The 27,985-nt window shown below is 48.2% G+C and overlaps 2 protein-coding genes and 1 long non-coding RNA gene across 10 annotated transcripts; 1 reads left to right on the forward strand and 2 right to left on the reverse strand.

Annotated features, from left to right (window-relative positions):
• Positions 1-1,996: 1,996 nt before the first annotated feature.
• NDUFB2 (NADH:ubiquinone oxidoreductase subunit B2) lies at positions 1,997-7,418 on the reverse strand. Of its 2 annotated transcripts, none has more exons than XM_045510979.2 (4): positions 7,260-7,418; positions 4,955-5,099; positions 4,013-4,111; positions 1,997-2,078 (listed from the first exon to the last, which is right to left on the reverse strand). In XM_045510979.2, exons 1-3 carry the CDS (start codon positions 7,355-7,357, stop codon positions 4,037-4,039), a joined length of 318 nt encoding a protein of 105 aa, XP_045366935.1. In that variant the 5' UTR covers positions 7,358-7,418; the 3' UTR covers positions 1,997-2,078; positions 4,013-4,036. The 2 variants fall into 2 exon arrangements, with proteins under 2 accessions (XP_045366935.1, XP_010945758.1); XM_010947456.3 differs by having other exon boundaries at positions 4,009-4,111.
• A 15-nt stretch (positions 7,419-7,433) lies between these two features.
• Positions 7,434-21,840, forward strand: LOC123614665 (uncharacterized). Of its 2 annotated transcripts, none has more exons than XR_012508054.1 (3): positions 7,434-7,585; positions 10,391-10,589; positions 21,703-21,840. It is a non-coding gene; the product is annotated as an uncharacterized LOC123614665 (long non-coding RNA). The 2 variants fall into 2 exon arrangements; XR_006722112.2 differs by lacking the exon at positions 21,703-21,840 and adding an exon at positions 15,395-15,525.
• Positions 12,043-27,931, reverse strand: ADCK2 (aarF domain containing kinase 2). 6 transcript variants are annotated; one of them, XM_010947457.3, is made up of 8 exons: positions 26,079-27,931; positions 24,610-24,756; positions 21,778-21,906; positions 20,692-20,787; positions 18,533-18,784; positions 17,026-17,154; positions 16,057-16,110; positions 12,043-12,474 (listed from the first exon to the last, which is right to left on the reverse strand). In XM_010947457.3, the coding sequence occupies exons 1-8, from the start codon at positions 27,009-27,011 to the stop codon at positions 12,334-12,336; spliced, it is 1,881 nt and encodes a 626-aa protein (XP_010945759.2). In that variant the 5' UTR covers positions 27,012-27,931; the 3' UTR covers positions 12,043-12,333. The 6 variants fall into 6 exon arrangements, 5 of the variants coding, with proteins under 5 accessions (XP_010945759.2, XP_045366931.2, XP_045366933.2 ...); XM_045510975.2 differs by lacking the exon at positions 21,778-21,906; XR_006722111.2 differs by lacking the exons at positions 12,043-12,474; positions 16,057-16,110 and adding an exon at positions 18,109-18,270.
• Between the last annotated feature and the right edge of the window lie 54 nt (positions 27,932-27,985).

Genomic DNA, 27,985 nt, shown 5'->3' on the forward strand with positions numbered 1-27,985 from the left:
AAACTCAAAGCAAGTAAATAAATGGTAGAGCTGTGAGCCAGATCCAGCAAGTCTGGCTCCAGAGCCTGAGTTCAGCAAGCACTCTGCCAGTTTTTCTAACTGCAGGTTGAAGCCCATTAGTGGGTAGTAAAATCAGTCTCAGTCAACCATATTTTATGTAGAATCGAAGAGAAACCATCACAGGTAAGTTTTCATAACGCTTTTGAATTATACACACACACACACACACAAAAGAATAAAATTATTTCTTAGAGTAGGTAGGTCACGATCAAAAAGCTTTACACCATCTGTCTGACTCAGACCCTCCCGCCAGCCAGGATAGGACCTTGGTTCTCTGTGTCTTGGAGCTTGGGCAAGTTACCTAACATATCTACAGTTCAGCTTACCCATCTATAAAATGGAAAAAAGGTGAGGACTTAAGCTATAATAGCAGGGTGGAGGCCCATTCCTTTGAGAAGAGATTGGGGACAATTTCTGCATCAGCTTAAACTGATTTCACAGCCCAAGTACAGAAAAGAGGATCCAGTATATGGCTGATTTTAAAGACTGCTGTTTTTAAAGTTACCTTTTAATTCAAGTCAAGCAACTCTTGAGTTCTAAGGGAAAAAGCTAATGGGATTTTTCTACTTGTTCACTCTTATAGACTGTATTCTGTACCAAAAAACTTTGACGGGGGTGGGGAGGGGAAGGAGCAGAAGCAGTGGAGAACCAAAAAAAGCAAGATCTGATGGCCTTTTAAAGACCTTAAATATTTATCAGCTGGGACAGCACACGTACACAGGTGAGTAAGCACAAAAACCAAGGCGTGTCGCTAGCACCCCCCCCAACAGGCTCGGGACTGCTGGAGCAGGCGGCGGGGAGGGTCAAACTTCCACTTGCTTCAGCTTTTGCTGCCATTGAGCCCACTCTGACAACTGAGGAGAACCAAAGGGGGAGTGGAAACCTGAGAACTAGGAACTCGAAACGAGCCACCCCCTGCTTAGAGCCTTCCAGCTTTCTCAGTGCATTTAACATAAAACCTGCAACCATGACCTATTAACCTCATCTAGTCCCCCTGCTCCCCTCCCCTGCCACAACCCCACCACTGGACTTTGTCCCTTAAACATGGTGACCTTGGTCCCACCCTAGAACTTGGTTCTTGCTGTTCTTTGTCCCTGGGGCACTCTTCTCAGACCTTGCTAACTGGTGCCTCCTATTTGTGCAGGGTTCAGCTCACATGCCTCTCCCACCCACCTGAAAGATCAGCACCCACCCACCTCCAGCACGTCACCCAGTTGTGTCCTTCACAGGCCTACCGGCTTGTATGTCTTCCCTTCCTAAAATCTAGGTTCTCTGAGAACAGAATCTTATCTGTCTTGTTTAGCATTCCCAACACCAAGGTGGTCAAAAACCTGTATTAAAAATATGAATAGTTATGCTTCTGGGCAAGCATTAAGCCACTCTACTGCGCATGTTTACCTGCAGAATTGTGATGCTACAGAAAGCTGGGAAGTGCTCTGAAACAAATTCTTGAAAAACTGGATTATCCTCTTCACCCGTATCTCCCATTCCCCTGTGCCTAAGAATTCCTAGTTAGAAGCATATCTTATGAGTTCCACAAATGGCAACTCAATGCCAATCCACAAGAGGTATGTAAACACAATAAATGGACTGCACTAACCTCTAACCTCTGTATACTCAGGCAAGAATACACCAGTAGTACAGAGATGGCAAGAGTTTCCATAAACTGTCAACACGAGTATAACTAAGACATTAGCTAAGGAGGTAGGCAGAATGGCACTGAAGTTAAGTGTGGGGTCATCACTTGTAAGTGTGTGACCCTAAGCAAGTTATTTCATTTCTTTGAACCCCGTCCTCACTGATGAATGGCCCTACTGCCTATTTACACCATGGGGTAGCCAAGAGGATCCACTGAAAGGGCCTGTAACCAGTTAGCACAGGAAATGACCCACAAAGGATGGTTGTCATTATCAGACACATCTATTAACTCAGTTCCTCATTCTTGACCAAAACACTTTTAATTTACAACTTAATATATAATATGATGTCCGTAATTTCTTGAAATTCTCACCTCGTTCCTGTAAGGAAACAAAAGTAGAAAGCTTTAAGAACTTATATTTTCAATAATTCATATACATCATTCTTGTTCATTCAATTACTGAAGCATTCACCGAGCATCAATCATGTGAATAGCCTTGCAGAGGACAGAAGCCAAATCACCTTGCTTCGTCAAAGGGTTTACAGTCTAGTCATTAAAATGTTAATGACTATGTGTGACAATGCTGAAAAATACATAAGATAGGAAGAGGTTAGTGCTGGCAGACCCATTAACGCTGGGGAAACGAGATCTGGTAAGGGCCGGACTTCTGACTTGTCCATAGCAAAGCCAGAGACACAAAACAAGCTGTAAAACAGCTTAACTGTTCACTCTCATCCCCCTCACTCCCTGCATACCCCCCAAATTGCTATAATTTTCATGTCAATGAGCTACTTCTAAATAAGATAATACTGATAATAGTAATAGTATGATTATCAGGAACACTTAACTATCATTTAATACTTCCTAACAACTTCCAAGACAGTTTGCTTGTTTGTTTGCTGGGGGGTGGGGGGGAGACTAGGTTTATTTTATTTATTTGTTTTTATTTTAAAAGCACTGGAGATTGAACCTAGGACCTCATGCATACTAAGCATGCACTCTACCACTGAGCTATACCCTCCCTCCAAGACATTTTGAATGATGGCAGTTATTAATGTGCAATGGTTAATTTTTTTTGTTACAACTTTATTAAGGTGTAATTAAAATAAAAATGCACAGATATTAAGGGTACAGTTCAATGTTGAATTTTGACAATTGTACACACCCACATAACCCCAAACTCCCCAGCCCACCTCTATAGACTAGTCTTACTGATACTTAAGACTTCATATAAATGGAGTCATGCATTATGTAACTGTTAAGTGACGCAGTCCTTTTGCTTAATATGATGATTCTGAGATTTATCTAAATTATTCTTTTTTTTTAAGATTTCCTTTTTTAAAAAACATTTATTTATTTAAAAAATTTTCCCCCCAATGAAGACCCTGGGGATTGAACCCAGGACCTTGTGCACACCAAGCATGTGCTCTACCCCTGAGCTATACTCCCTACCCCTGTGTCTTGTAGTTTGTTATTTTTAATTGCTGAATTATTATTCAGTTGAATGAATATACTGTAATGTGTTTATCCAGTCTCCCATTGATGGACAACTGGGTCTGGTTTGGAGCTATTAAGAAAAAAACTGCTATAAAAAATTTTATACACATCTTTCATGGACATGTATTTTCATTCCTCTTGAGTAAATACCTAGGAATAAAGTCGCTGAATCCTAGGATATACATCTGTTCACTAGAAACTGCCAAAATTTTACCTTTTTACATTCTTACTAGCAAATATTCCAGTTGTTCTATATTGTCACCACCATTTGAAGTTGCCCGCCTTTCTTATTTTAGCCATTCTAGTGGATACAAATGATATCTTACTGTACCTTTAATTTGCATTTCCCTGGTAACTAATGATATTAAGGACCTTTTTTCATATGATTATTGGCCATTCACGTATCTTCTTTTGTGAAGTGTCTGCTCAAAGTTTTTGCCATTTTTCAATTGGGTTGTTCATCTAATTTTTGTTGATTATAGAAGTTCTTTACACATACTAGATACAAGCCCTTTGTTGGACACACATGCCGTATTTTTTTCCAATTAGTGGTTTGTCTGTTTCTTTAACAGAAATGTACAGCTTCTTCGAGACCATCATAGGTGCAGAGTCAAAACATTTTTACTGACAAACAGTAAATATAACTTTAAAAAGAAACTTAGTGGGGAGGGGAAGGCTCAGTGGTAGAGCATATGCTTAGCATGCACGAGGTCCTGGGTTCAATCCCTAGTACTTCTATTAATTGATTAATAGGCAGATAGATAAATAGATAGATGGATAGACAGACAGACAGAAAAAAACTTGGGGCATACCCACTTGCAAAGAGTTGAGTCTACATTTTCAGTCTTCATCATCAGGAAGGATTCCTAATTCTTCATCAGTCCACTGGGAAGGATCTGGATATGGAAAATGACCCTGATGGGAACCATGAAAAAAAAAGGTCACAATAAGGTCCTACTTTGTAGCACAGGGAACTATATTCAAAATAACTTGTAGTAACTTATGGTGAAAAAGAATATGAAAACGAATATATGTAGGTTCATGTATGACTGAAGCATTGTGCTGTACACCAGAAATTGACACACTGTAAACTGACAATACTTCAATAAAAAAATATAAATATAGAAGTTGTACACTGTTTAGGATTTTTCCCCTATCCTAGAAACAAAACCGAATTTATTAAAATTCAAAATATTCTGGATCAATAAACAGATTTTAATGGCTTAAAAGTGTAATTGCCTAGAGAACAGGGTCTGTACAAATGTGATTAAAAATAAAAGCTCAGTTGAGGCCAATGACATGTAACAAAGTCACTAACCAGTAACTAACTTCTGTTCTTCAGACAAATTAGCCTACATCTATCCCACCTCAACCCGGCAGCATTGAGCCTCTGGACAGACTAGATGATATTTATCATTTAAAGGAATGTAAGTATGAAACTTAATCCATCAATGAACTCCTACCCTGGTTTGGAAGGTAAAAAAACTAGCATCTATAGTCTCCCTTCCAAATATTGCCACCAAATAGAAACCATAAGTCATGGGCCACCTATATGTACATCTTTGAGTGGAAAAGGTCAGAGATAATATGTTTCATTAAATAACAGGATTCCTCTATATACATAAGGACAACATGGTGAAGGGACACATCCATAAAGAAAAATAAGTCTACAAACAGAAGAAAGAAACAAGCTAAGCTATTAATAAATCTTCCCTCCCCCCACCCAATAAAGAATAAGAATTACTCTCTGGCACTTACCAGCACAGCATCTGAGTCATGCCAAAGGCGCCAGAGGATCCAGAACCACATGGTTCCGCTGAAGAACTCGGCCTGGATCACCTGGGATCTGGTTAGCTGGGGAAACTGTCTGTACCGGGGCTCGATATGCACACCACCACCAGCACTATACGACAAAACGGAGGCGGTAAGCACTTGCTCTATCTCCAAAGTATGCACTCATCCAAAGTTCTGAGTTACATCCAGAAACAAAACCTTTCTCATCTTGTCCATAAAATACAGAATAACAGAGCTCTGCAATCCCTTGAAATACTCGCTTTTCATAAGCTTGCTTTAAACTTGTACAGCAGCAAAAACTGGCCTACATGGACAAGAGGCTAATTTTGATTTTCATTAAGTGAATATTCCTGTATTTTATACCAGAAATATGACTGTGCTGATTATGGGGTACTGGTCCAAAGGTTTTGGTTAAGGGATTTTGAACCTGTACTAGTAGGTCACTAGCTTATCCAGAAAAACAAATTAGCCAATTAATTTTGTTCTGGTTAGCCATCTATTTCAAAGGCAAATTACATCCTCTGCTCTATTACAATCTTTATTAAAAGACCACTTTATGACTCTAGTCTTCCCATGCAGGGTCAAGTGCTCTTGTTGGTGGCTCTCCATCTCTGTCCTTGCTAAGGTCACACATGCCTTTTCCTTCTACCCACCCTACCCCTATCCCAGCTTCATATCCTTAACAGACGTATGGCTTTAGCCAAGTCACTCCTTTTGTCCTGGGCCTCAGTTTCCTAATAATAGTTAAACAATATTAGTATGGTCCTTACTAGGCACCGGAACTGTTTTTTTGTTTGTTTGTTTGTTTTTTGCTTTTTTTGCAGGGGGAGGTAATTAGGTTTATTTATTTAGTTAGTTTCTTGATGGAGGTACTGGGGATTGAACCCAGACATCCTGCTTGCTAAGCATGAGCTCTACCACTTGAGCTATACCCTCCCCTCTTAAAAAACATTAAGAGATCTGTTATTCATTTAGTTCCCTGGAAGTTAACATTATTATCCCCATTATATGGGTGAGAAAATTAAGTTATTAAGAGATCATGAAACTTTCCCCAGGTAGTATAGGAAGATGTGTGGCAGAGGTGAGATTTGAATAGAGGCAGTCTGGGGTCAGAATCCTGCTTTAATCACTATCCTGGACTGCCCCTTGGTAAAGAGTAGCTGATGGTCTAAGGGGCCTGGAGCATTACCTAGAGAAATCCAATGTACTATTTTCAGTCCCGCTGTTACTGACTCTCTGCACTACCAACTCGTTTCTGGTAGATGTGCCCTCCCTTGGCATCCGAGCTCTATGCTCTCCAGTCTGTTTCTTGGGCTACATCATGGGTGACTCTAGTTTTGCTCACTCTCTTAAATTCTGGTGTTGCAAAGGTGAACTCTAAAGAAACTATGGGCTTTGGGTGACAATAATGCGTCATTGTAGGCTCATCAATTGTAATAAATGTATTCCTCAGGTGGAGGATGCCAGTGATGGAGGAAGCTACCCATATGTGGGTTAGGAGACTTATGGGCAATCTCTGCACCTTTCGCTCAGTTTTTCTGTAAACCCCAAACTGCTTTAAAAAATATTTTTAAAAATATTTTCCGATATTGCCCAAGCATCCACTTTTGGCTCTCTTCTCTTCCCACCCTTCGGCACTCTCTGGGTGATCGCCTCCTCTCTCGTGCCTCACAGAACTAATTCTCCAGCCTGCAACGATAGTAATTTCTCAGAATTAAAATCTGGCCTCGTGAGTTCTTATTGAAACCTCTCAAAGACCGATATCGCCTCTATTCGAAATCCCTCAGCCAGGCACCAGGACCATCTACTACTCCCTCCCTACGTCCCAAGGTCTCCAGCCTCACCTCTGCCTCACCTGGTCTCGCACTTGACGCTCCAAGCCACACGGTACAGGTGGGGAAACTATACCGGGGCTCGATATGCACCGGGAACGCCCTCGCCTCCCCAACTCTCGCTCTCGCTTCCAGATTAGCTCCAGCTAATCTGCACATGCGACTGTCTACTTCCCGAGGGAAGGCTCTCCCAGGGGCAAGGATGGCCGGGTACGCACTTTTAATCTAACAAGGGAGCAGAGCTTCTCTGCACCCAGAGCCCCAGCTCTCCCCCGGCCGCGCGTCGCACGGTGAGACTACAAGTCCCAGCATGCCTCGGGGCGCAGGTCGCTAAAACCCGGACCTGCCCCGCGCGCCCGGCGTCAAGGTGAAGGCGTCCCGAAGACTGGCGCCTTCCGTTAGAAGCAGGAGAACCCCCACTCCCAGACAACACTCACTGACGGACGCCACAGCCTCCAGCCGCCCGCACGCGGCGGCCTCCGAAGAAGTGGCCTCCAAAGCGCACGAAAGGCGCCAGCCGCGTCAAAGCCGACATGCCTGCCCGCGCCCAGAGAGCAGTCCCCAGGCCCCGCCTCCGCCTCACGTCACTTCCCCTGGCGCCCCGCCTAGTGACGTCAGCGGCGGGGCCGCGCCCATCTCCCGGAGGGTGACGTGCGGAGTGGGGCGGAGCATCGCAATCCCTTCCCTCCGGTGAGGGCCGCCGGGACCACTAGGAGGGACGCAACGCGCCTTGGCTTTGACGGCCAGGAGGCGCCTCTGAAAGGTGAACGGTGTAGACCGCCCTGGCGAGCTCGGCTGGGTGGCGCCACGCGCTAGGCCCCGGGGTGGGCGTGCGGCACCTCGGCGCTCCGCTTACGGAGCTCTTCTTTGTTGCGAAAAGGAAAGTCAACATTTAACACTGAATCTGAGCTTGTTCGTCCTTACTGATCTAGACGGTGTTACCCAACCTGGGCCCACCCCCCACTGCCTGCTTTTCCAGAATTAACCGCCCTTCCAGACCCTCTTAGGCTGCCAAATCCTTTCAGAAGCAGTAGTTCTTCCCGAAGCTAGTCCTTTGGGCTCTTCTCTCCTGCAAAGGCTCACAAGGGTTTCTTTAAAGCCTTCATTTGTTATACTGTTGTTCTACAAACTTGAACTTGATTACCAAGCCTCAGCCAGTAGTTCCCAACGATCAGTACAGGGGCTGGTGGTATCAGAATCCCCTGAGGAGCCCGACCCCAGATATTCTAAGTCTCAAGTAGGGCCAAGGAATCTGCATGTTAGCAGGCCCCCGGTTTATGCAGTACACCTAATTCCTTAATCCTGAGCTAACCCTGGGTTCTTGGCTTTCTTGGCTTTTGTCTCTTAATATTGCCTTGTAGTAAATCCTGGAAGAACTCCAAGCTTCTCTGGACTCCCCCCTCCACCCCCTGAATTCTCAGGGTTCCTACTTACGGGTTGTAGTGTTCCTAAGAACTTCCAGGTTTTATTAAATTACGAGCTTAACCTGCCAGCCTTGGAGATTTCGATTTGAAATGGATCACCAGCCAAGCACTGAAGACTTCACACTGAGTCATAAGCATGAAAAACAGGAAACTTACGGAGAGAAATGAATTTAGAGATTTGAGTGCATTGAATGTAACTCCTTCTATGGCAAGATATGGGCCTCCGTGTGCCCTGTAACTAGAAACCTCTCTCCCTGGAGATAGGCTTCATAAAGCTATGATTATTGAGCTGCCCTCATGCCCTTCTCTTTTTTTTTTTTTTTTTTAATACATACACATTTTATTTAATTTTTTGTGTGCTATTTTTGTTTTGTTTTGTTTGGCACAGGGAGACAATTAGGTTCATTTGTTTATTTATTTATCTTTAATGGAGGTACTGGGGATTGAATCCAGGACCTCGTGCATGCTAGGCATGCACTCCACCACTGAACTGTATCCTCCCCTCCCATGCCCTTCTGAACAGCATATTGATTGACCCTCTGGCACGGGAGGACTCCCCCCTTCACTGCCCCTTCTCCTGCCCTGCTAACTTCTATGTATATAAATAAAAGAATTTACTATTTTCTGGGTGCAAGTTGACTTTCCAATTGATATGCAATAGTGTGGCTTTCTCTGGCCTACCATTCACCACTTACCCTTCCTAGTGACATATACAAACCACTAAGAGATAAATTTTATGAATTGGGAGGGCAGGGTTTTCCATCTTTCCTAAGAAAGCTGGCTGCCCATATTATACAGCTGCCTGCCTTGCTCCCAGTAAAGAACAATGCTGTGATTCCAAGGTCACAAGAAGAGAGAGAAAGAGAAAGGAAAGAAAGAGAAAAAGAAAGAAAGAAAAAAAGAGGAAAGAAAGGAAGAAAGAAAGGGAAAAAGGCGCAGCTTAAACAAAAAGCATAAAACTTGAGATTCTGATGATTGACAATCATCAGCTCTGCCAATTATTAGCTTTACGAATTTGGACAAGTTACTTTACTTCTCCAAGCGTCAGTGCCCTTCATTAGCCTTTTAAGAGAGTACCTGGCCCACAGCATGTACTCAGGAAATTTTTATTCTTTGTTATACCTTCCTTTCCTGGTAGCAAAATCTATTCAGGTAAACTAAAATTCATTCACCCTCCCCATCTTTTTTGCTGAATTACAAAACAGAATGTTTTAACATTAATGCCTGCCAGCTTGTATTTAAAGCAATATTGCTCTATAGACCATTTGTGGGGTCCTTAGCTTTAACATTTTGCATAATAAACTCTGATTTTTTATTATAAAAAGTTTATGGTCCCAGTCAACTATTTCGAACATGTGACAGTGACACATATTTGTTTTGTTAACATGCTCTAAAAACTCCCTGGGGTGGGGGCAGGCAGCAGGGGGAGGAGAGGCTCGGTGGTAGAGTGTGTGCTTAGCACGAGGTCCTGGGTTCAATCCCCAGTACCTCCACTAAAATTTTAATAAATTAATTAATAATTAAAATAAAACTCCAAAGGCAAATATCCTTGACTGCCTTTTGCAGGTTGCATGATGGCCCTCTTTTTGGTTCTCAGATAAGCACTCTATTCGAATGGATGCATTTTAGGGGGTGAGGGAAAGGACACCAAGCCCTGACATTGAGCTCTCAGCCTTGATGTGCAAATCAAATTCCCAGTCAAATTTTAACAAACTGTGAGGACAGACTCTAAATGGCCTAACATACAGGATCTAACCCCAAATCAAGAATCTATCCCATAGCTGGAAACAGAAAACAAAGCAGGGAGTTGAGGGGGAAAAAAGCTTGTTCACACAACTTGATGTTTATTTAATTTCATACTTTTAAAGTCTTGCTTGATCTCCCTTTCCCTGTTGAAAGATGGAAAGAACTCATCTTTCCAGTGGTTTTAGTAACACAGAAATGAACCTTGTACTTTCTGCTTTAGAAGAATTGAGCTTTGACCTCCCTTCAGGGAGATGCCATGCTGCCACTTTATCCACGTACACCCAAGAAAGTAGCCTCTTCTCCTCAAGAAGATGAATTTATAAGTCAAGTTTTGTATTTTTAAGATACTTATTTTAAAAATCAGCAAGTGACCTCTGTTATTCTTCTCTTCATTCCAGCCTGTGTTCATTTGCTGTTATGCTATGATGGCTCCTGAGGAACTGAGACCCTCGGTCCAGCAGCCCACAAGGAACTACATGAGTGAGCTTGGCATCAGACCCACCCCAGCGGAGCCCCAGGATGCCTGCAGCCTGTGCAGGACCCTGAGCAGAGGACCCGGCTGAGCTTCACTCAGATCTCTGACCGGCAGGCTGTGAGGTAATAAGCATAGTTGTATTAAACTGCTACATTTGGGGGTAGTTTGTATGCAGTGGTAGATAATTAATGCATGTCACAATGGCTTGATGGAATCCACTGGCTTTAAAGAAAGCCTCAGTGGTGCTGGTGTTTGCTTAGGGAGACACCTGCTGTGTTTGTGCCCCTCTCTTGCCCCACAGTGTAAGTGTACGTGCATTTGGCACAAGGGGCCAAATGTCTGGGTGGCATGCTCATGAGGAGGGAGCTACCCCGGTGCTACCTGGAGCCCCCAGCCCCTCACTGCCTGACTCAAATGCCCTCCCCTCAAGACTTGGTAAGTAAAAATAACATCTTCACCCCTCTGAAAAAAACTGCACCAAAAGAATCTGTCTAACTAAATCTTACTTGCTCCCTAAAAGACAAAAATGAACTTTATCTTTAAGAAGGAAAGAATGGAAGAATCTAGTCGAGTGGTCACAGCAGGTATTTCAGAGAGAAGGAAGGCTCAACTTTGCACTCACTGTCTGCAGCAGTGGTCTCCAAAATGAGCAAGAGAATCCACTGCGATGCAGGAGAAAATATTTTCCAAAAATAAGAAATTAAGGAGGAGGGTATAGTTCAGTGGTAGTGCCTGCTAGGCTCAATCCCCAGTACTTCCATTAAAAAAATAAATAAACCTAATTACACCCCCCCGCAAAATCTCTAAAAAAATTTTTTTTAAATAAGAAATTAAGCTTTGCTAATATCCACCCTATAAGCTAAGCCTGGAACACTCGGTCCATGCGCGCCAGCCACGTGTCAGATCAGCTTTGAGAGAACAGTCCAGGGTGGGCCCAGTGCAGAGGGCCAGAAAGTGGCTGCCACTCTTTCATTCGCTGCTGGAGTGTCACCGGGTGCTGCTGTGGACTTCAAGTCCTGGTTAAAAGGATGTATTGATTATATTATCCATATCCTAATATTAACTAAAATTAACCCTGGGCAGATGGACAAGGGCCTGAACACTGCTAAGAGAAAACACCGTCTGAATGCTAATATGTGAGCCGAGGAGAACTTTAAGAAAAATGGCAGAGCTGATTCTGTTCCTGCCTCTAGTTTGTCACATTAATCATTGTTGTCTTCTTCCTTTTACCTTATAATAGAATTTAGTAAGAGGTTGGCAAAAAATATTTTAAATTATCAAGAAGATAATTTGAGACACAGTGTAACTTTCCGTAAGTGTAGGTTGTGCGACCAGAGATCTGCTAGTGATGGTAGCCCCTGCATAAAATTTATAAATAAATTATATTTGTGCACATACATATAAACATATTCAACTTTTAGCCTGTAGGGTATATTATCAAAAACACTTGGAAACCACGGGTCTATAGGATCCTGTGACATTTTCTAACCTAAATATCTGAGTCTGGAAAAGACCAATAGGACCTACTTGATCTGGGAATATACAGGGTCAAGAAGAGAAGAGAGAAAAACCAGAAAACAAAATAACTAAGTTTATTCGTCCTCCACCAGAGAACATTTCCCCTGAAACAGAGTCTCCCTGCTGCCACGCCCAGCTTCTACGACTGAATGGACAGGACCCTTCTTTCCCTTTACTTCCCCAAACAACCCAGAGCTTTGAAAACAGACCCCTGAAACCACTCAGAGTGAAAAGCAGTGGCAGACCTTCCACACATCCCAGTTTTAAAATGTTCAAGCTACCACAGGAGAGACTGTTGGGAGTGGCTTCCGGTTCTGAGATGAAGCCCGCCCGCACCCACTGCTGCAGTCAGCGGGGGGTCATGGGTCCTTTCAGAAGGAAGGGCTTTGCTGCCTCCAGAATGTCCAGTTTAGGGTCCAGTGAGCGGCCAAGCCCCTCCAACACCATGATGGCAAACACGATTGAGGCAAAGTTGCTCTCAAGCTTTACCTGAAACAGAAAAACAGTGTTTCTTTCTGAGGCCCACTGATACACAGAGTGTCCGGGTAACCATGTCAGTTAGTGTCCCCCCTCGGCCTCACGTACCTGCCATGTGATTTTTACCATCTACCTAACATCCTTTTTCCTACCCATTTTCCCCACCATCTCATCTACTCACCCAACCTCCCACCTACTAGAAATTATTAAGGAAAAATCTGGGGATACAGTATGTACAACTCTTTTCCAGGAAGGTGTGTGTGAATGACTTAAAAATACTAACATGAATATTTCACAGCTGCACCAGAAACTGTAAATCTGAATGAGGGTCATTCTTCAAAATCCACAGGAGCCTTTTTGAGACCAGGCACAAACGGCTTTGCTCAAATACAGCAGAGTTCCTTTCCCTTTGGAGCCAGGTTAATCGTAATAACAATTTACATTGGATTACCCAATTAATCCTCAGAAGTACTCTCATTATCCCCATTCAGTAGATAAGGAGGATAAGACTAAGGGTGGTTAAGTGACTTGCTCAAAGCCTCTGGGTGAGGAAGAGTAGAGCCAAGATTTAAACCTAGAAGAACAAGAATCTGTTTTCAGGCGGACTAAAGGTCAGAAAATGGAGGAAATCGACTTTGCTAAAAGTAAAGTATATTTATCTTGGTTAAAGCCTGAAGTTGTCTGCGGGGTTCAGATAGGCTGATTAGGAGAAAGCAGCATGTTGTGGGTGGCTCGGGCACTTCCAGCCAGGACGTGAAGGATGGACAGAGGGTGGACAGAGGACCCACACAGGCTGTGTGCAGGGTGGGGGACCCGGAGCTTTGACACTATGCTTTCATTCTTAAGCTGAGTGTTGAGTTCTTCAGTGTTTGTCATATTATTTCTACCTCTATGTTTCTGTCAAATGTTTTATTTAACAATTAAGTGCCATTTGGATAGACATTCTCCAAAGAAGATATAGAAATGGCCAAAGAACACATGAAAAGGTGCTGAACATCACTAATCATTAGAAAACTGCAGTGAAAATGACAATGAGGTATCACCTCACTCCCATTAGGACGGCCATTAAAAAAAAAAAACAACAGAAAAAACAAGCTTTGGTGACTGTGTGAAGAGCCGGGAACTAAGTACAGTGATGGTGGGAATGTAAAAGTGAGTGCTATGGAAAACAGTATGGTGCGTCCTCAAAAACTAAAAAAATACTACATGTAAATCAACTATAGCTCAATTTTTTAAAGAACCGTATAACCTAGCAATCCCACTTCCAGGTAAATATCCAAAAAAATTGAAAGCAGGATCTCAAAGAGATATTTGCACACCTGTGTTCATTGCAGCATTGTTCATGGTAGCCAAGAGGTAGAGGTGGCCCAAATGTCCATCAAAGGACAAACGAATAAAGAAAATATGGTGTGTGTATATATACATATATGTGTGAATATGATTTTGTCTTTAAAAAGAAAGAAACCCTGCCACCTGCTACAACACAGATGAACCTCAAGAACATTATGTTGCGTGAAATAAGCCAGTCACAGAACGACAAATTCCATACGATTCTACTTATATGGGAAATCTAGAGTCATCAAAATCATGGAAACAGAAAGTAGGATGCTGGCTGCCAGGGGCTGGGGGGAGAGAGAAATGGGGAGCTGTTGTTCAGAGGGTACAGAGTTTTAATTCTGCAAAATGAGAAAGTTCTAGAGATCTAGAGATCTGTTACACAACAATGTGAATGTGGTCAACACTACTGAACTGTGTGGGGATGGGTAGGGGTAAATTTTATATATTTTTTTAACCATAGTTAAACTTTTTAAAAAATTATGTTAAATTAAGTGCCCAGTGGAGTCCTTGAATACAGTAACTGTAGTGGGCGCTCTCTCTGCTCTCCCGTCCTGGGAATCACAATGACAACAGCAAACGTTTAAGTGCTCGTGTAACTCTGTGTCCCACGCAGTGTGTAAGGAAGGCTGTGTGCCGATGAGAGCACAGGAGGCCAGAGAACAGCTGGGAGCCGGGGCTGTGTGGTCAGGCTGCGGCCACTGAGTCAGGCACTGTGACTGGGGCCGTGTAGCCGTGGGCGAGTTGCTTGGTGCTGGCCTTGAGTAATCTTCTGGGGATTAACTCGGATACTAATAGATGTTACACAGCTAAACTAGGTGCCTCAGGGTGCGTAGAGGGAGCTTGTGGCACACAGCTACTGTTGTCACGGCCTCATATGGCCCTCATGGTGCCCTGTGGGCTTGGAGATGCTTGGGCAGCTCAGAGCTGGGTGTGAGCTCAGCCTCTGCTCCACGTCCCGTGCAGGAGTGTGTGTTCTCTCCAAGCCAACCTCCTAGCAATGAGGAACGCTTTCCCCAACCTAAAGTGATATTTAAGTCATTTTTTAAAAATAGAACTTGGGAAAAGCTTTGGAAAGCATAAAGTTTTTCACCAAAAACCCTGCCAACACAGCCAGCCCTGGAGTCAGAGAGACAGGGGTGCAGACCTGGGCTCCCTCGGGCACAGTCGGGGGGACTAAGGGAGTGACTTGGCCTTTCTGTGCCCAGTCTCCCTGTGGGGAGGATACAGCAGAGATCAGACCTGCCCCGGGGGCTGTCCTGAGATTTAAATGAGGTCCCAGGCGGCAGCTTCCCACACGTGCTAGCTATCGCCCTCTTACCGTCCTGAGTCCACAGCATGCTTGGGGGTCCCTTAGTCTGTGTGCCTGCTTTGACCCAAGCAGTAGTTTTGAAGCAGAAGAAAGAGCACTGGACTGAGAGCACTGGTGACATGTCACATCCCGGCTTCCCCCGGGCCTGACCTGACAAGTGGACCGCCCTGCCTCCTTTTGTACCTTCTGTGGGAGGAAGGCCTGGACCAGACAACTTTCTGACTCTTGATTCTGTTATGATCCTTACCAGATGGCTGCCTTTTTCACACAGTGTTTCCTTATCAGATTGCAGAACCTCAAGAGAGGTGAGAGGAAAGGCCATCTTCAGATGAGACTCTTCCCTTCCCCACCCTCAACACCTTATACGCTTGGCTAAGCAGCTTTATTTTGAAAAGTGGCCCAACACCACATTCCATCACAAGGACACAGAGCCAAGGCAAAGGCCAAGGTGAAGAACCTTGAGGCCACCTCCCTCCAAGGGCCTGGGGCAGGAGGCAGAGGCCAAGACAGTCCCTCTGGGGCCTGAACACACCCAGATAGGAGGTACCTGCCCTTGGGCCGCCAGTGACCCCAGGGCTTCATGGCACCCAGGACGTTAATACCAAGCATCATTAATGTGAACTGAGGAGGGAAAAGGCATGAAGAGCCTGAGTTGGACTGTTTTTACGTTTGCAAATACATTTTTCTACAGTTAAGTGTCACAGGTACTTAGACTGCAAAGACTGCTGGTACACAGACTAACAGTGTGACCAAGGAAGGACCCTGCCATACCCGTCAGGAAATAGAAACTGCACTCTTCACCAAACAGATCGGTGTGCAGAATGTTTTCAAAAATGAGATCTCTTACAGAGAAGTACCTGTCACCACCCTCAAGCCACCAGCCTTCCCCCGACACCTCCCCTCCAGCCTGCCTGGAGCACAGCGTCCTTCTCCGCCTGGGGCCTCACCTTGTGAGTCATCAGTAACTTAAAGACATTCGAGAGAAGGCTGGAAACTTGAAGCTGGAAAACAGAATAAAGATGACGGCAGAGCCCCCGGACCCACTTCTCTCCCTTGCAGGCCCCTGTCCCATATGTGCTCTCAGACACACGCACACACAGAGACACACACACACACACAGACACACGCACACAGACACACACACACAGAGACACACACACACACACACACACACACGCCAGTGAGTGGGAAACGGACTGCCTGACAAATCCCAGAAAGGACTGCATGCCCAGAAGCCCATCTCCCATCTCACAACTGAGTTCAAAGACCCCCTTCAGAAGGATCAGCCTTGAGGCTTCTCCCCCAGCGCTCCCAGCACCCACAAAAATCACATTTGAATAAATAAGATGAGTAGTGCCAGGGGGCCAGCGGCCACGCCTCACTGCCAGTGGGCCACCTCTTGTTCTGACTTGCTCCTGCTACTGTGGACTTGGGAATGAGTTTGGGAAGAAAAGTCAGGTTTGTCAGAACTGTGTGTAGAATACAAAGCGGGCTCTGGTTCAGATCTAAATAAAGGACGTGAACTTTGGGTATGTCCCTTGTCTGCTCAGGGGCCTCATTCCTCCCTCCCCACTCCACCCCCCCTTGCTCAGCTGAGCTCCATGTAGATGAAGCAGCAGAACACCTACACCCCAGTCAGGGAGCGGTTGCCCCACTACAAATGTCACCAGCCCAGCAGCCACCTGGGAGAGCCTGGTCAAGGAGCCACTCTTGAGAACCAGGGATCTCAGTGGGCCTCCTCACACCTGGAAAATTTGTGAGGCAGAGGAAAAGGTTTCTTCTTTATCTGCCTTAAAACTCAACCCACCTCGAGTCTCTCCCCGTGAAGAGGTCTTTCTTAGACCTGGGGTTTGCTCTGTCCAAGGGCAAGGTCAGCCAACACCCCAAGGCCCCTGGCCCTCAAGTGGCCAGCTCACCTTTTCCAGGGTGATGGTATCCTTCCTGGCCTGGGTCACCAGCCTGGCCATCTCGGCCTTGAATCCCTCCACATCCTTGCACTCGCTGGCCCGGGCGTGATGCAGGATGAGCTCCGCCACTCTTTGGCCCTGGGAGATGCAAAGGAAAAAACTCAGCAGAGTCAAGAGGGCATAAAACTAGATGCTCTGCCCAAACTTCTTCATATCCTGCTGTTTCCATGCTAATTCTTCTACCATCCTGCTTTTGGCCATCCATCCTTTTTTAACTCTACCCCCACCCCAACCCCCAAATACCTGGTAACTGACCAGGGTCTTTGGAAGCCTCTCTTGGTCGGTGAGGCCCCACCTGGGCTTAGCACAGTCAGGGGAAGGAGCTGCACTGTCTGCTTTGCTTCCAAGACCACAGAGGCCCAGCGGCAAAGCCAGGGCCCTGCTGCTCACACTCCACATGGCACTGCTGACCAACCAGCCTGGCACGAGCCACCAGGTCCTGCCGCCAAGCTAGACTCTCCTCGTTGGCTGTCTTCCTGCCTGAGCAGAATTCCCTGCTCACAGCTGACTCCGCATCTGTGCCCCAGCCTTCTCGCTCCTCTTCCACCCCATGCCCCTGATCAAAGCCACTACGGTCTCCCCAAACACCCACCCTCATCGCTAATGCCTTTTACCTCCTGCAGCATGGCCCAGAAGCCTAGCTCTTCCTCCTCAGCTGTGACCTTCCTCCTTTGCCCAAACCTGTGCAGAGGAGCGCCCCCCCACCACTGCACCTTGATGTTTAACCTTGACCCAGGGAACACTTTCAGACTCACTCTGGCTCAAGCCTCTGGTTTGCCCCCTAAGCAGGGATTCCCCTGAATTTTGCCTTCCCCTCCACGCTCTCTCTTTCCTAGGGTCTTTCTTGCTGGAGAATTCACTGTCATCCTTGATGTGGCACTTTAGGTTGACTCAGTAGAGGCTTTGCTGAACCCCTTTTGCAACATAATAATTCTCAACCACTGGAGCCCCTCAGAGCCACGGGGTGCAGGGTTAAAACCATTCGCGCCCTCACCCCGCCCCTGCCCCAGATCCCCGCATGTCTTCCAGCACCTGGAGAACAAGTTCCCTGTGCCGCTGCTTCTCACCAGCCCCAGCTTCCTGCAGCAAACAGCCCAGACCAGGGCGGCCGACATTCAGGCAAGAAGCTAGCATTCCCAGGGCCCGACTGGACACTTACTGAAGAAGGAAGAGAAACCACCAGCACAACAGCATCTGGAAAGGAGGCGTTTCTTCCCATCGTCCCAAACCACAAGCTGCTTGGAACGAGCCCATTCTGACTAGCCCTCAAGTGGCTTCTTTCCTCTGCCCCTCTTCCTCCTCTCTCCGTCCCCCTCACTCTGCTCCTCCCATTTCCATCAGGAGAACCCTTGGCAAATGCAGGCATTTACAAGAATGACAAATGCTGAGGAGCCTTGTGGTTCCCAAGAGCCTAAAAAAATTCGGCCTCAGATCCCGAGGGCCTAGTGGGTCTTACCTGCCCCATTGCCACGGCCATGAAGACGGCCCGGAAGTTCCTCAGGTCAGCGGCCCGCAGCTCCGCCACGATGCCGGCGTCCAGCAGAACCAGGCGCAGCGGGCACCGGGCAGGTGTCACAGCCACCGCCAGCGCGTCACAGACATCCACCTGCTGCAGCCGCGCCTCCTGACTGTTGGGAAGGCCATCTGCGCCCTGGACCAGGATGTTCCCAGGGTGAAGGTCCGCATGGACGAAATTGTCCACAAAAATCTGGGAAGAGATCAGTGCTATTCCAGGCTAAGTCAGCCTCACCCACCCATCACCACCAGGCCACACGCAGAAAAGCTTCCAGGATGACAGCGAGTTCCCGGTGATCAATTATAAGGCAGAGAGGTGTACATTTCTTCTCAAAAGAAAAGCCACGATGCTTGATACCATCAGTTCAGAATTTGTACAGGAACATGCCAGGTTGATGTTTTCAAAAGAAAAGTTATTTTCAAAGTAAAGAGTATTAAAAGATCATAGGGGAACATGAAAATCAAAGACCAAACTGCATTTTAAAAGATTTATTTTGGGGGAAAAGGGTATAGCTCAGTGGTAGAGTACATGCTTAGCATGCACGAAGTCCTGGATTCAATCCCTAATACCTCCCCTAAAAATAAATAAATAAATAAATAAATAAACCTAATTATCTGCCCCCAAATAAATAAAATTTAAAAATTAAAAAAAAAGACAAATAAGTAAATAAACCTATTTACCCCCCAAAAACAAAAGACTTATTTTTAACTATGATTTGAACAATTAATATTCAAATTAAAAATAATTATTCATTGTCTAAAGATTTTCCCCAAATCTCTCAGTTCTTAAAATTCACAGAACTTCCTTTCTTTAAAAATATTTCATAAGAATTGGACTTTGCCTCCATTATCTCCATCTGTACACATACTGAAGTCTAACTGTGATTCTGACAGCCATACTGGCACATGGAATTAGGTAGCCTGGGAGAAATGGCTTTGAACCTGCTGAACAAGAAAGAAATCCCCAGGGACTGGGATTTCTGAAACAGGAATCTGCCTCCTGTGAAAGGTGATCTCAGTGGTCAGAGAAACCACCAGCAAACCTTCTATACGGAGAAGGAGAGACCCAGGGCAGAGGCACGGAACAGCCACTGCTTGGAGAGGCTCTTGGGGGACTCCTCCCGGCCGACACAGGGCCCCTCGTGCTACTGGATGCAGGCTAAAGACCCCATCCCTCGTGGCTAACATGGCAGCATATCACAGGGAGACCTTCCTCGTCCCTATCCTGGTTCTGCTGGAGGTGAGGGAGGCTGTTACCCTGGTGAAAATCCTGGGAACTGAGGAAGCCAGGCCTGCACACCTGCAGGACATGGTCACCAAAGGCTGGCTGACCCCTGACCCTGGGACAGAATCTCCTGGCAACCTGGCTGTCAGCTAAGCCCTTGGTTTTTCCCCCCATCCTTGAGCCCACGAGCTGAAGCCTCCCATGATCTCCCCACTCCTCGGGGCTGCTTCTCCCCTGGCTACTCCCCCCTGTACCCTCCCCACAGTGCCCCTCAGAGCCCTCTTTACTGGGGCAAAGTCCTCTCCCCACTGAGCTTCCACTGGACTGACAGTGGAAACCCAGCTCTCCCAAAACAATCCCACTTCTCTAGGAGCCCCTTGGATGGGGGCTGCTGACCCTCAACACCCATGGGCCCCGGGGCTGGAGGTGAAGTCAGGGCTGCTCAGCCACCACTCCTCCCTCACCCTGGGCTCCTCTGCCCGAGCACCTGGCTTACAGCCTCCCGTGCTGTGTGCTTGCACCACACCACCATCCTGCTTGGAGGACCCGTTCTCACCTCTGCCTCACGTTTGCCACCTGCCTCAGCCCTCACAGATCCACCTCGGTTACCTCGTTTCTTCCCTCCAACTCTCTGACCACACATGTGGCTCCTTGCCCAATCTTCCCAAGGCACCTCACTCGGTGACAGAGCGCCTGGCACTGAGAAAGTGCTCAACAGCTGTAGAAGGATGGACATACGGGTCAGCTCGGCTATCTCTAGAGATGACCCTCTTGACCCGGCAGCAGCTGCCTAGCCGCACAGCATCCCCGCCCTCTCTGCACACACAGTTCCCCCGCAGGCTGGGCTGAGCACCCTCCCCTGGGCATGAGCTCACCATCTTCAGGAGCATGTTGATCCCCAGCTGCGCTATCTTCCTCTTCACGTCGATGGGAATCCCTGCTTGCTGGTAACTGGACACAGGCACACTCTCCTTTGAGGAAGATCAGAGAAAGGACAGCTTTACCCTGCACAGCCCACGACTGCCCGGCTCCTCAGCCCTGCAGGACACATCAGCGCTACCCGCCTGCTGACTGGGAAGTGACCCAATGAGGTTTTCCTTTCTTAGCACCCCTGTGAATCTGTAACCCATTAGTTAACTTTAACTCATTGACATTCCCCTTCTACAGTACTTCTCAAAAGAAAACAAATCCCATAGGTTTATTAGGGAGGAAACCTATTGACGGCCACCCACAGGGAAAAGATGCTATCATGTCAGGGAGAGCTTATTTCTGGTCAAGAATCTGCCAAGAGGAACATGAATGAGGTCTGTGACCCTCAGCAGGAAAATGGAGAGGAAAAAGAAAAGGAAGAGAGAAGAAAGGGGAAGTAGTCAAGCATTTCCTCTAGGTTGTTATTTAATTGTCAAAGCAGCCTATTGAGATAGCTCTTGTTATCCCTAATGAGGAAATAAAAGAACTAAAGCCCAGAGAGTTTAAGTAAGTTGCTCGAGGTCACACAGCTAGTAACAGTGAGTCATTCAGGTCACTCCTCTGGATCTCATTATCTCTACAAAGGAGGCTGGACCAGGAGACAGCTAAGGCCAGGACAGAAATACTGTTGAGCAATTTCTCTGGGCACACCCTGCGGAGGGCATTCTGCATTCCATGTGTCATTGACCCCTGGGACAACCCTAAGAGGCAGGAACGGTTGCCACTGTTATATAGGAGGGAACTGAGGTCACCCAGCAAATGCAAGGGCAGAGGAGATGTTCAAATCCAGATAGTCTGAGGCCCGGGCCAGGCTCTCAGCCAACTCACTACACTACCTTTCACCCTCATGCCACATCCAAACTCCTCTCCATTTTACAGACAGTAATCACATGCTCTCTTGGCTTTTGTCTTTGCAGACTCGAGCCTTCCTGCGGAGCGGAGATGGCCTGGCTGTGAGTAAAAGGCGCGGCCAGGGAAGCTCTTACTCTTACTTCATATGTTTCCACCAAGACATCCCTGGTGACAAAGGGACGCAGAGGGGTGGGGAATTTGACAGAATTCACATTTAGGAAGTTGCACTGGAAGTGTTCTAGATTCCGAGCTTCGTAACGCAGGTCGATCTACAGGGAAATGGAGAGAAGAGATGAGGGAGAGGGTAGCCTGGGCCCAGGGACAGCAAATCTGAAGCCCCCAAGAGCTAGCAAGCCACAAGATCCACCTGCCTTCCCCCTACTTCTCCTGCAAAACTACCAGGAAACTCAGAGGGAGGGGAAGGCATTCTGTGGCTGAGGACTGTCCCAGAAGTCCCGACCCCCAATGTGAACTGGGCTTCACTGCTCCTCCATTATTCTTTTGCTGCCCCTCACCCCTTCACACTGGCTGATGGACCCCTTCCCCATCTCTCAGGGGTTTAGCTTGGTTGCCTCCCTCCACCTCCCTGCAGCCCCCCTCCCTCCACCAGCCTGCCCTCCAGCTCCGTGCCTCTGGCGAGGTCCATGTCCATCACTCAGCTACACTGACGCCGCTCTCCCTGAACTCCCCAGCAGCCCTGTTTTTATCCTTGTTAGCTCTCTGGGCCCCTGGGACTGGTGCTGTTGGTGACCCCATTCTTCCCAAACAGATCTTCCGTTGGCGCCTGCTTTTCACTCTCCCCGGTCCTTCTGCCACCTCTCCAACCGTTCCTCCTCGGTCTGGTCCCCTGTCCTTCCTCCTCCGTGTGCCCCTGGATGCTGAGCTCACTCAGCTCCAGACCTTCACCAGCTACCTCTCCCCACCCCTCGTGTCCTCAGTAGCACCTCCTGATGCCAGAACCTGATCTCCTGTCCACACCCCTCTTCCAGTCTCTGGACTTAGATATCCAAGTACATCTGGACGTCGCCCTGGGGAAGCCCAGAGACTCTTAAACTCGATGTCTAAATGAATGTACCTTCGCCCCCTCCCATTCCCCTGCGAGTCACTGCAGATTACTCCTTCTCCCCTTCCCTCCACACCCACGGGAGACTCAGCGCCATCAACTCTGCAGCCCTAACAGCTCTCAGATCTGTGCCCCTTTTCCTTCCCACTGCTCTTCCTAAGGTGACTCGAAACCAGTCACCTGAACCCTAACAGAGCTGTCTTAGTTGGGCTCCCTGTCCCCTATCTTCCTGCTCTCCAGTCCACCTGCTGGGCCTCGCCTACTACCTGCAGGATGGAGTCTTTGTTCGTTAGGATGACAGCCAAGGTGGGTCATGGTTTGGCCCTGCTCCTCTCTCCAGGTCCATCTCTTGTGATGCTTCCTCCTTCCTCCACTGCCCAAAACTTTGCCTTCACCCAACCAGCAGAGTGCTGGACATCCCAGCCTGCCGGTCACCTCTCCTTCTCATTTCCCTTCTTTACTCCGCATGACTGGAATGTTCTTCCCCCGTTTCACCCAACTGCAAACACTCCCCTTTCAGGACTCAGCTCAAGCCCAGGGAGTCTTGACCCTCAGGGTGGAATGACCACTTCTCTCTTGAGCCCCAACTGAACCCAACTAAAACTGTGGAGTCTCCTATTGTAACTCTGATCACACTTTTTCTGCAAATATTTAATGTCAGCCCTCCTCCTCCTGCTATGTATTCCTCGAGGACCAGAAAATCTCTTGTTTTCTCACCAACTTCTAGTAGAGTTCTTAATAAATGTCGCATGCATTTGTAAATGAACATACACCCCCCAACACACACTCAGACTCTTAAGGTTTCAAGCCTGAGAACATGATGGGACTACGAGACCTCCAGCTGGTAGGAAGAGTTCATTTTTGAGGCAAAATGGGGTGAGATAGAGAGACTCAAGCTTGAAGTGATGGGATCGCACGATGTCTATCAGACTTCTAGAAGGGGAACCGAAGCTCAGGTGGGTGGCAGAACTGAGAGTAATTAATGCCAAGATGGGTGTTGGAATAGAAGCTATTTTTCTTTGTTTTAGTTTTCTTTCATTACTGAAACTATACAACTCCATAGCATAAAGCAAAGCTTTCTAAACATCAGAACGCATCCCTGGGACTTAAAACCCTAAATCAGATGACATAAATGAAGACTTGGCACATTGCTTCTGAAAGCTTGTCAATTCTGTGCCACCACAGGAAGCCAGCCCAGACGCCTGCTTGGAGCCCTGACCACTTCCAGCGGATTTACCAAGTCTGGCTACTCAAACAAGTGTCTCAGGGGTCCCAGACATGGAGGAGGTCCTTGTCTATGCATTCAGCCCTGGAATCAAAGCAAAACAAAGGCACAGTGTGTGACTTTGCTAATCATTCTTCTCCTCCAGGAGAAGAATTCATCCATTGACTAGGGCACAGATAATACTACATGTTCCACCAGACTCATTTCCTTTTCCTCCCAGGCACTAAGGAAGACTGCATTCCCCAAGCTCCCTTGTAGTCACACTGGGTGCTTGTAATTAAAGCTCTGACTTTGTAGACTGGAAAGAAGGGATGTTCATCACTTCCCAGACTGGCCACAGAATCTCTTACATGACCCTCCCTGGTCTTTCTCCCCATTCCACACTGACCCCAGATGACAAACTTGGAAGGAAATCGGGTCCCTGAATAACTATGGAGTGAAGCTCCCACTCTCTCCCTCAGTTCACCTGCATGGAACTTTCATGTAAGCAAGAAATAACCCTGTTAGATTAAGTCATGAGGATTTAGATGTTCTTTGTTCTATCAGGTAGCCTTACCTACCCTGACTAACACACTATATTAGCCATGACACACTGGGAAAATACTCATCCATTCAGCATTTGCTAAGCAACTGCTAATGGCAAAAAACTGTGTACTATTTACAACAGAGGGAAGGAGAATTCACCTGTTGGACCATGAGCTTCTCAAATTCCTCCACAATCTCAGGTAAACTGAGCCACTTGACTCCTGGCAAAAGGGCAAGGACCCGGCTGCCCATCTTCATCAGCAGCAGGTCCATCTGCACCTGAGCAAGCAGGCCAGGATGCAACACCTGCCAAGAAGAGGAACGGCGAGACAGGGGATGGCTCAGCCAGGAGGGCACACTCACCCAGCAGAGCTGGGTCCCCCTGTCAGTGGAGAGTCAGCCAGCTTCTCATCAAGCAAAGGGCAAGCGGTCCCAACACCCAGGATACTCCTGCCTCCCCTGAGGAGATGTGAAGGCAGCGCCCCTGCACTGCACTCAGCTTCTCTGGGAAGAATAGGTGGGCTTTTCCTTCCAAATACGGTAAGTTTAGATCAGTGGCTCCCAAGCCACTGATTAGCAAGCATAGAAGTCACCATGGGTTGCTTGGTGAAAATGTGGACTCCCAGGCCTCCTCCAAGACCGGCTGAATCAGACTGGCTGGGAGCGGGGCTGGGAATCTGCATTTGACCGAGTACGTCAGGTAGCTGAGTCAGGTAGTCTAAAGCCTGGAAAATACTGCTCTAGAGGCACAGAACTCCTGAGGTGGGATGGAGAGCTCTGGTTTCAGGCTCCAGTTCTGTAACTCATTTCCTACAGGAAACTGGCCAAGCTGCACAACCTCTGTCAGCCTCCTGTTTAAAACATGCAGACAATAGCCCTACCTCCACCTCAAATCCTTTTAGCAATAAACTGGAGAATGAAGTGTAAGAAAAGCATGCTTACTTCAGGCATCTAATAAAGATTAAATGTTGCATCTGGCATGACAGGCCCATTTCCTGGTATACAGCAGGCATCCACTCCTTTTTAGTTCAGTGTCTCCCAAACATGCCTGATCATGTGAATCCCTTGCAGCATTTATAAAAAGCCAGGCCCAGGCTCCTCCCTTGGAAAGATGATTCAGTAGGTCTGAAGTGAGTCGCCCTGAGGAGGGTTTTTACCCCCAGCAGGTAAGAGAGCTCTGAGGTGTTTGCCTCTTGTGTCTGAGAATTCTGATGGAGCCCAGGAAGGGGTGACCGGAAATGAAGAGCGAAGGGAGCCACTTCTGTAAAATGAACTCCGCCCTCTTGGGCTCGCCCCAGCACACCTAACCTAGTCTGTCTCGGATTTATCCTGATCCCCGAGTAGGAGGTCAGCTGGATGGTGGGTCCTCCACCCTCAGAGGCAGTAAACTCCAAGCCCTCTTCCTTTTCCTTTTTCAAACCATTCGTACCGCCTCTCCCTCCAGCCAAGAAATCAAACAACTTGCACACCACAGGCACTCAGATAATGGTCAAGCTAATAGACATCAATGGAAGGCAATGTGGGGTGATTTGCAAAGGCAGGGTGGGGTTCCTGATCTAGGCAGCTCTGTGGAGTCAGTGAGATTTTAGAGATGGGAAGGTCCTGGCTGAAAACATCAGAGCACTTACTTTCACCGCCACTGGGATGAGGTGATCTGACTCAGGTCCGTGGGTGGGCCCTGAAGCCTGGGACAAGACTGCATTCGATCCAACCAGGTCAGCTTTAGGGAAGAGCAGCCTTTCTAGAAATGACTGGTCAGCAAGACTTCCTTGAGGCCCCCACACCTTCCCCAGATGTCCAAGGTGCTCTCTCAGTTCCCGGACTGCCCCAGCTTCCGAAGAAGGCTGCAGTCTGGAGGCCTTGGCAAGTCTCTGGATGCTGTCATTCTCCAGGAAGGCAGGATTGGCACGTGCTTTGTACACTTGGGCCACACAGCCTGAGCCCACAGGTTCCTGCTTCTCAAAGCAGAGGACCCGCCCCCAGTCCTCCCCAAATGCCTCCCGTAGGAAGTCTTCAGTGTGAGTCCAAGCATGGGGAGTCACCTGGACATGCAGCTTGGAGAACTGGGCACAGAAAGCCTCCGAGAAGAGATCTCGCCGGGTGCTGGCCCACTGGCCCAGTTTGATGTACGTTGGGCCTGAGGTCTCAGTGGCTTTCAAAAGCAGGTGGAGCCAGAGGCTGGAGACACTGGGAGCCAGGTAAGTGAGGGGGTAGAGTAGAAGGAGGGGAAAGAATTTCACCAAGAGAGCGCCAGCCCTAAGCCAGACACGCAAGTGCAGAAGGAGGCAGTCTAGCCGCCCCTCCTGGGGGACTCTCTCCAGTGGCACATTTTCAGCCAGGTCACTCCACCTAGCCCTTTGCCGACACAGGTTCTCAGGGACCTTGTCACCAACGTCCTCATAGGCTGAGATGAGTTTGGGCAAAGTGCCAAGCAGAAGCCAACAGAGTCTAGCCTTGTGAGAGCAGCCAGTGGGTCTCAGAAGGCCGAGTTCCTTTCTGAGCTCAAAACTCCTTAGGTGAGACAAGCAGACCCTGACAGAGAAGCGCCAGGGGGTCACCATCCTCTCCCAGAGGTCCACGGCCTAGGTTGCCTGCCCTTGACTTAAGGAGCATCCATCTATGGTCATTCTTTTCGCAGGGCTGACATGAGTCCAGGGCTCCAGTTGAATATTCCACTTAAAATGGGTAATTGTAAGGTAGGCGACGCTCAGACCTCTTCTTCCGCGTGCAGTCTAAGCCCAGTCCTGCTCCCGGTCCTGCCCGTGCAGGGCCCCCCCACCTCCGGGCCCACAGCCTTGCCCCGCCTCCGCCACAGGAGGGGCCGGCCCATCAGTCCCCACTCCTTTCCAGGTACCTTGTCTGGGCCTAAGGCCCGAGGGCTTTCAGAACTGGGAGCAGGAGGGGCCAGGCCAGGCCCAGGACAGGACGTGACCTGCGCGAGGTGGCCGCGCGGGCGGAGTCAGAGCCAGGCGGCCACAGGGTGACCGCGCACGCGAGTCGGCGCGAGATCGCGGGGTGGCAGGGCACCCACCGAGGGCTGGAGCGGGGAGGCGCCGCGCAGGGGTCGGGTGGAGGGGAAAGTGCAGAGGCCGGCGGCGCCGAGCGCCTGGCTGGGCGTGAGGAAGAACCAGACAGGGCAAGGGGTTTAGGCCTGGAGCGGGGGTTGGGGGTAGTGCGCACGGCTGAGGACAGGCGCACGGATTAGGGGTAGGGGAGCCGGTTGGGGATGAGGGATGCAGAGGGCCGAGACCCCAAGGGCGGTGGGAGGCCCCGGCGCCAAGGGCGGGGAAGGAGGGTCAGGGCGCGGAGTGCCCCGTGATCTGCGTGCAGAGGGTCGGGGATATGGACGCGGAGAGCCGGGGATCGCGGCGCGGAGGGTCGGGGATCGGGGCGCCGTGGACCGCAGATCCGGGCGCGGAGGGTCGGGAATTCGGACGCCGACGGCCGGGGATCCGGGCAAGGAGGCCGCGCTGCCCGCGTCTTCCGGGACCGCCCGCCCGCCGACTCCGGGACCGCCCCTTAAAGCAGACGCTGC

This window comes from Camelus bactrianus, chromosome 7 (genome assembly GCF_048773025.1).
Source record: "Camelus bactrianus isolate YW-2024 breed Bactrian camel chromosome 7, ASM4877302v1, whole genome shotgun sequence".
In the NCBI taxonomy this organism is placed as follows: domain Eukaryota; kingdom Metazoa; phylum Chordata; class Mammalia; order Artiodactyla; family Camelidae; genus Camelus; species Camelus bactrianus.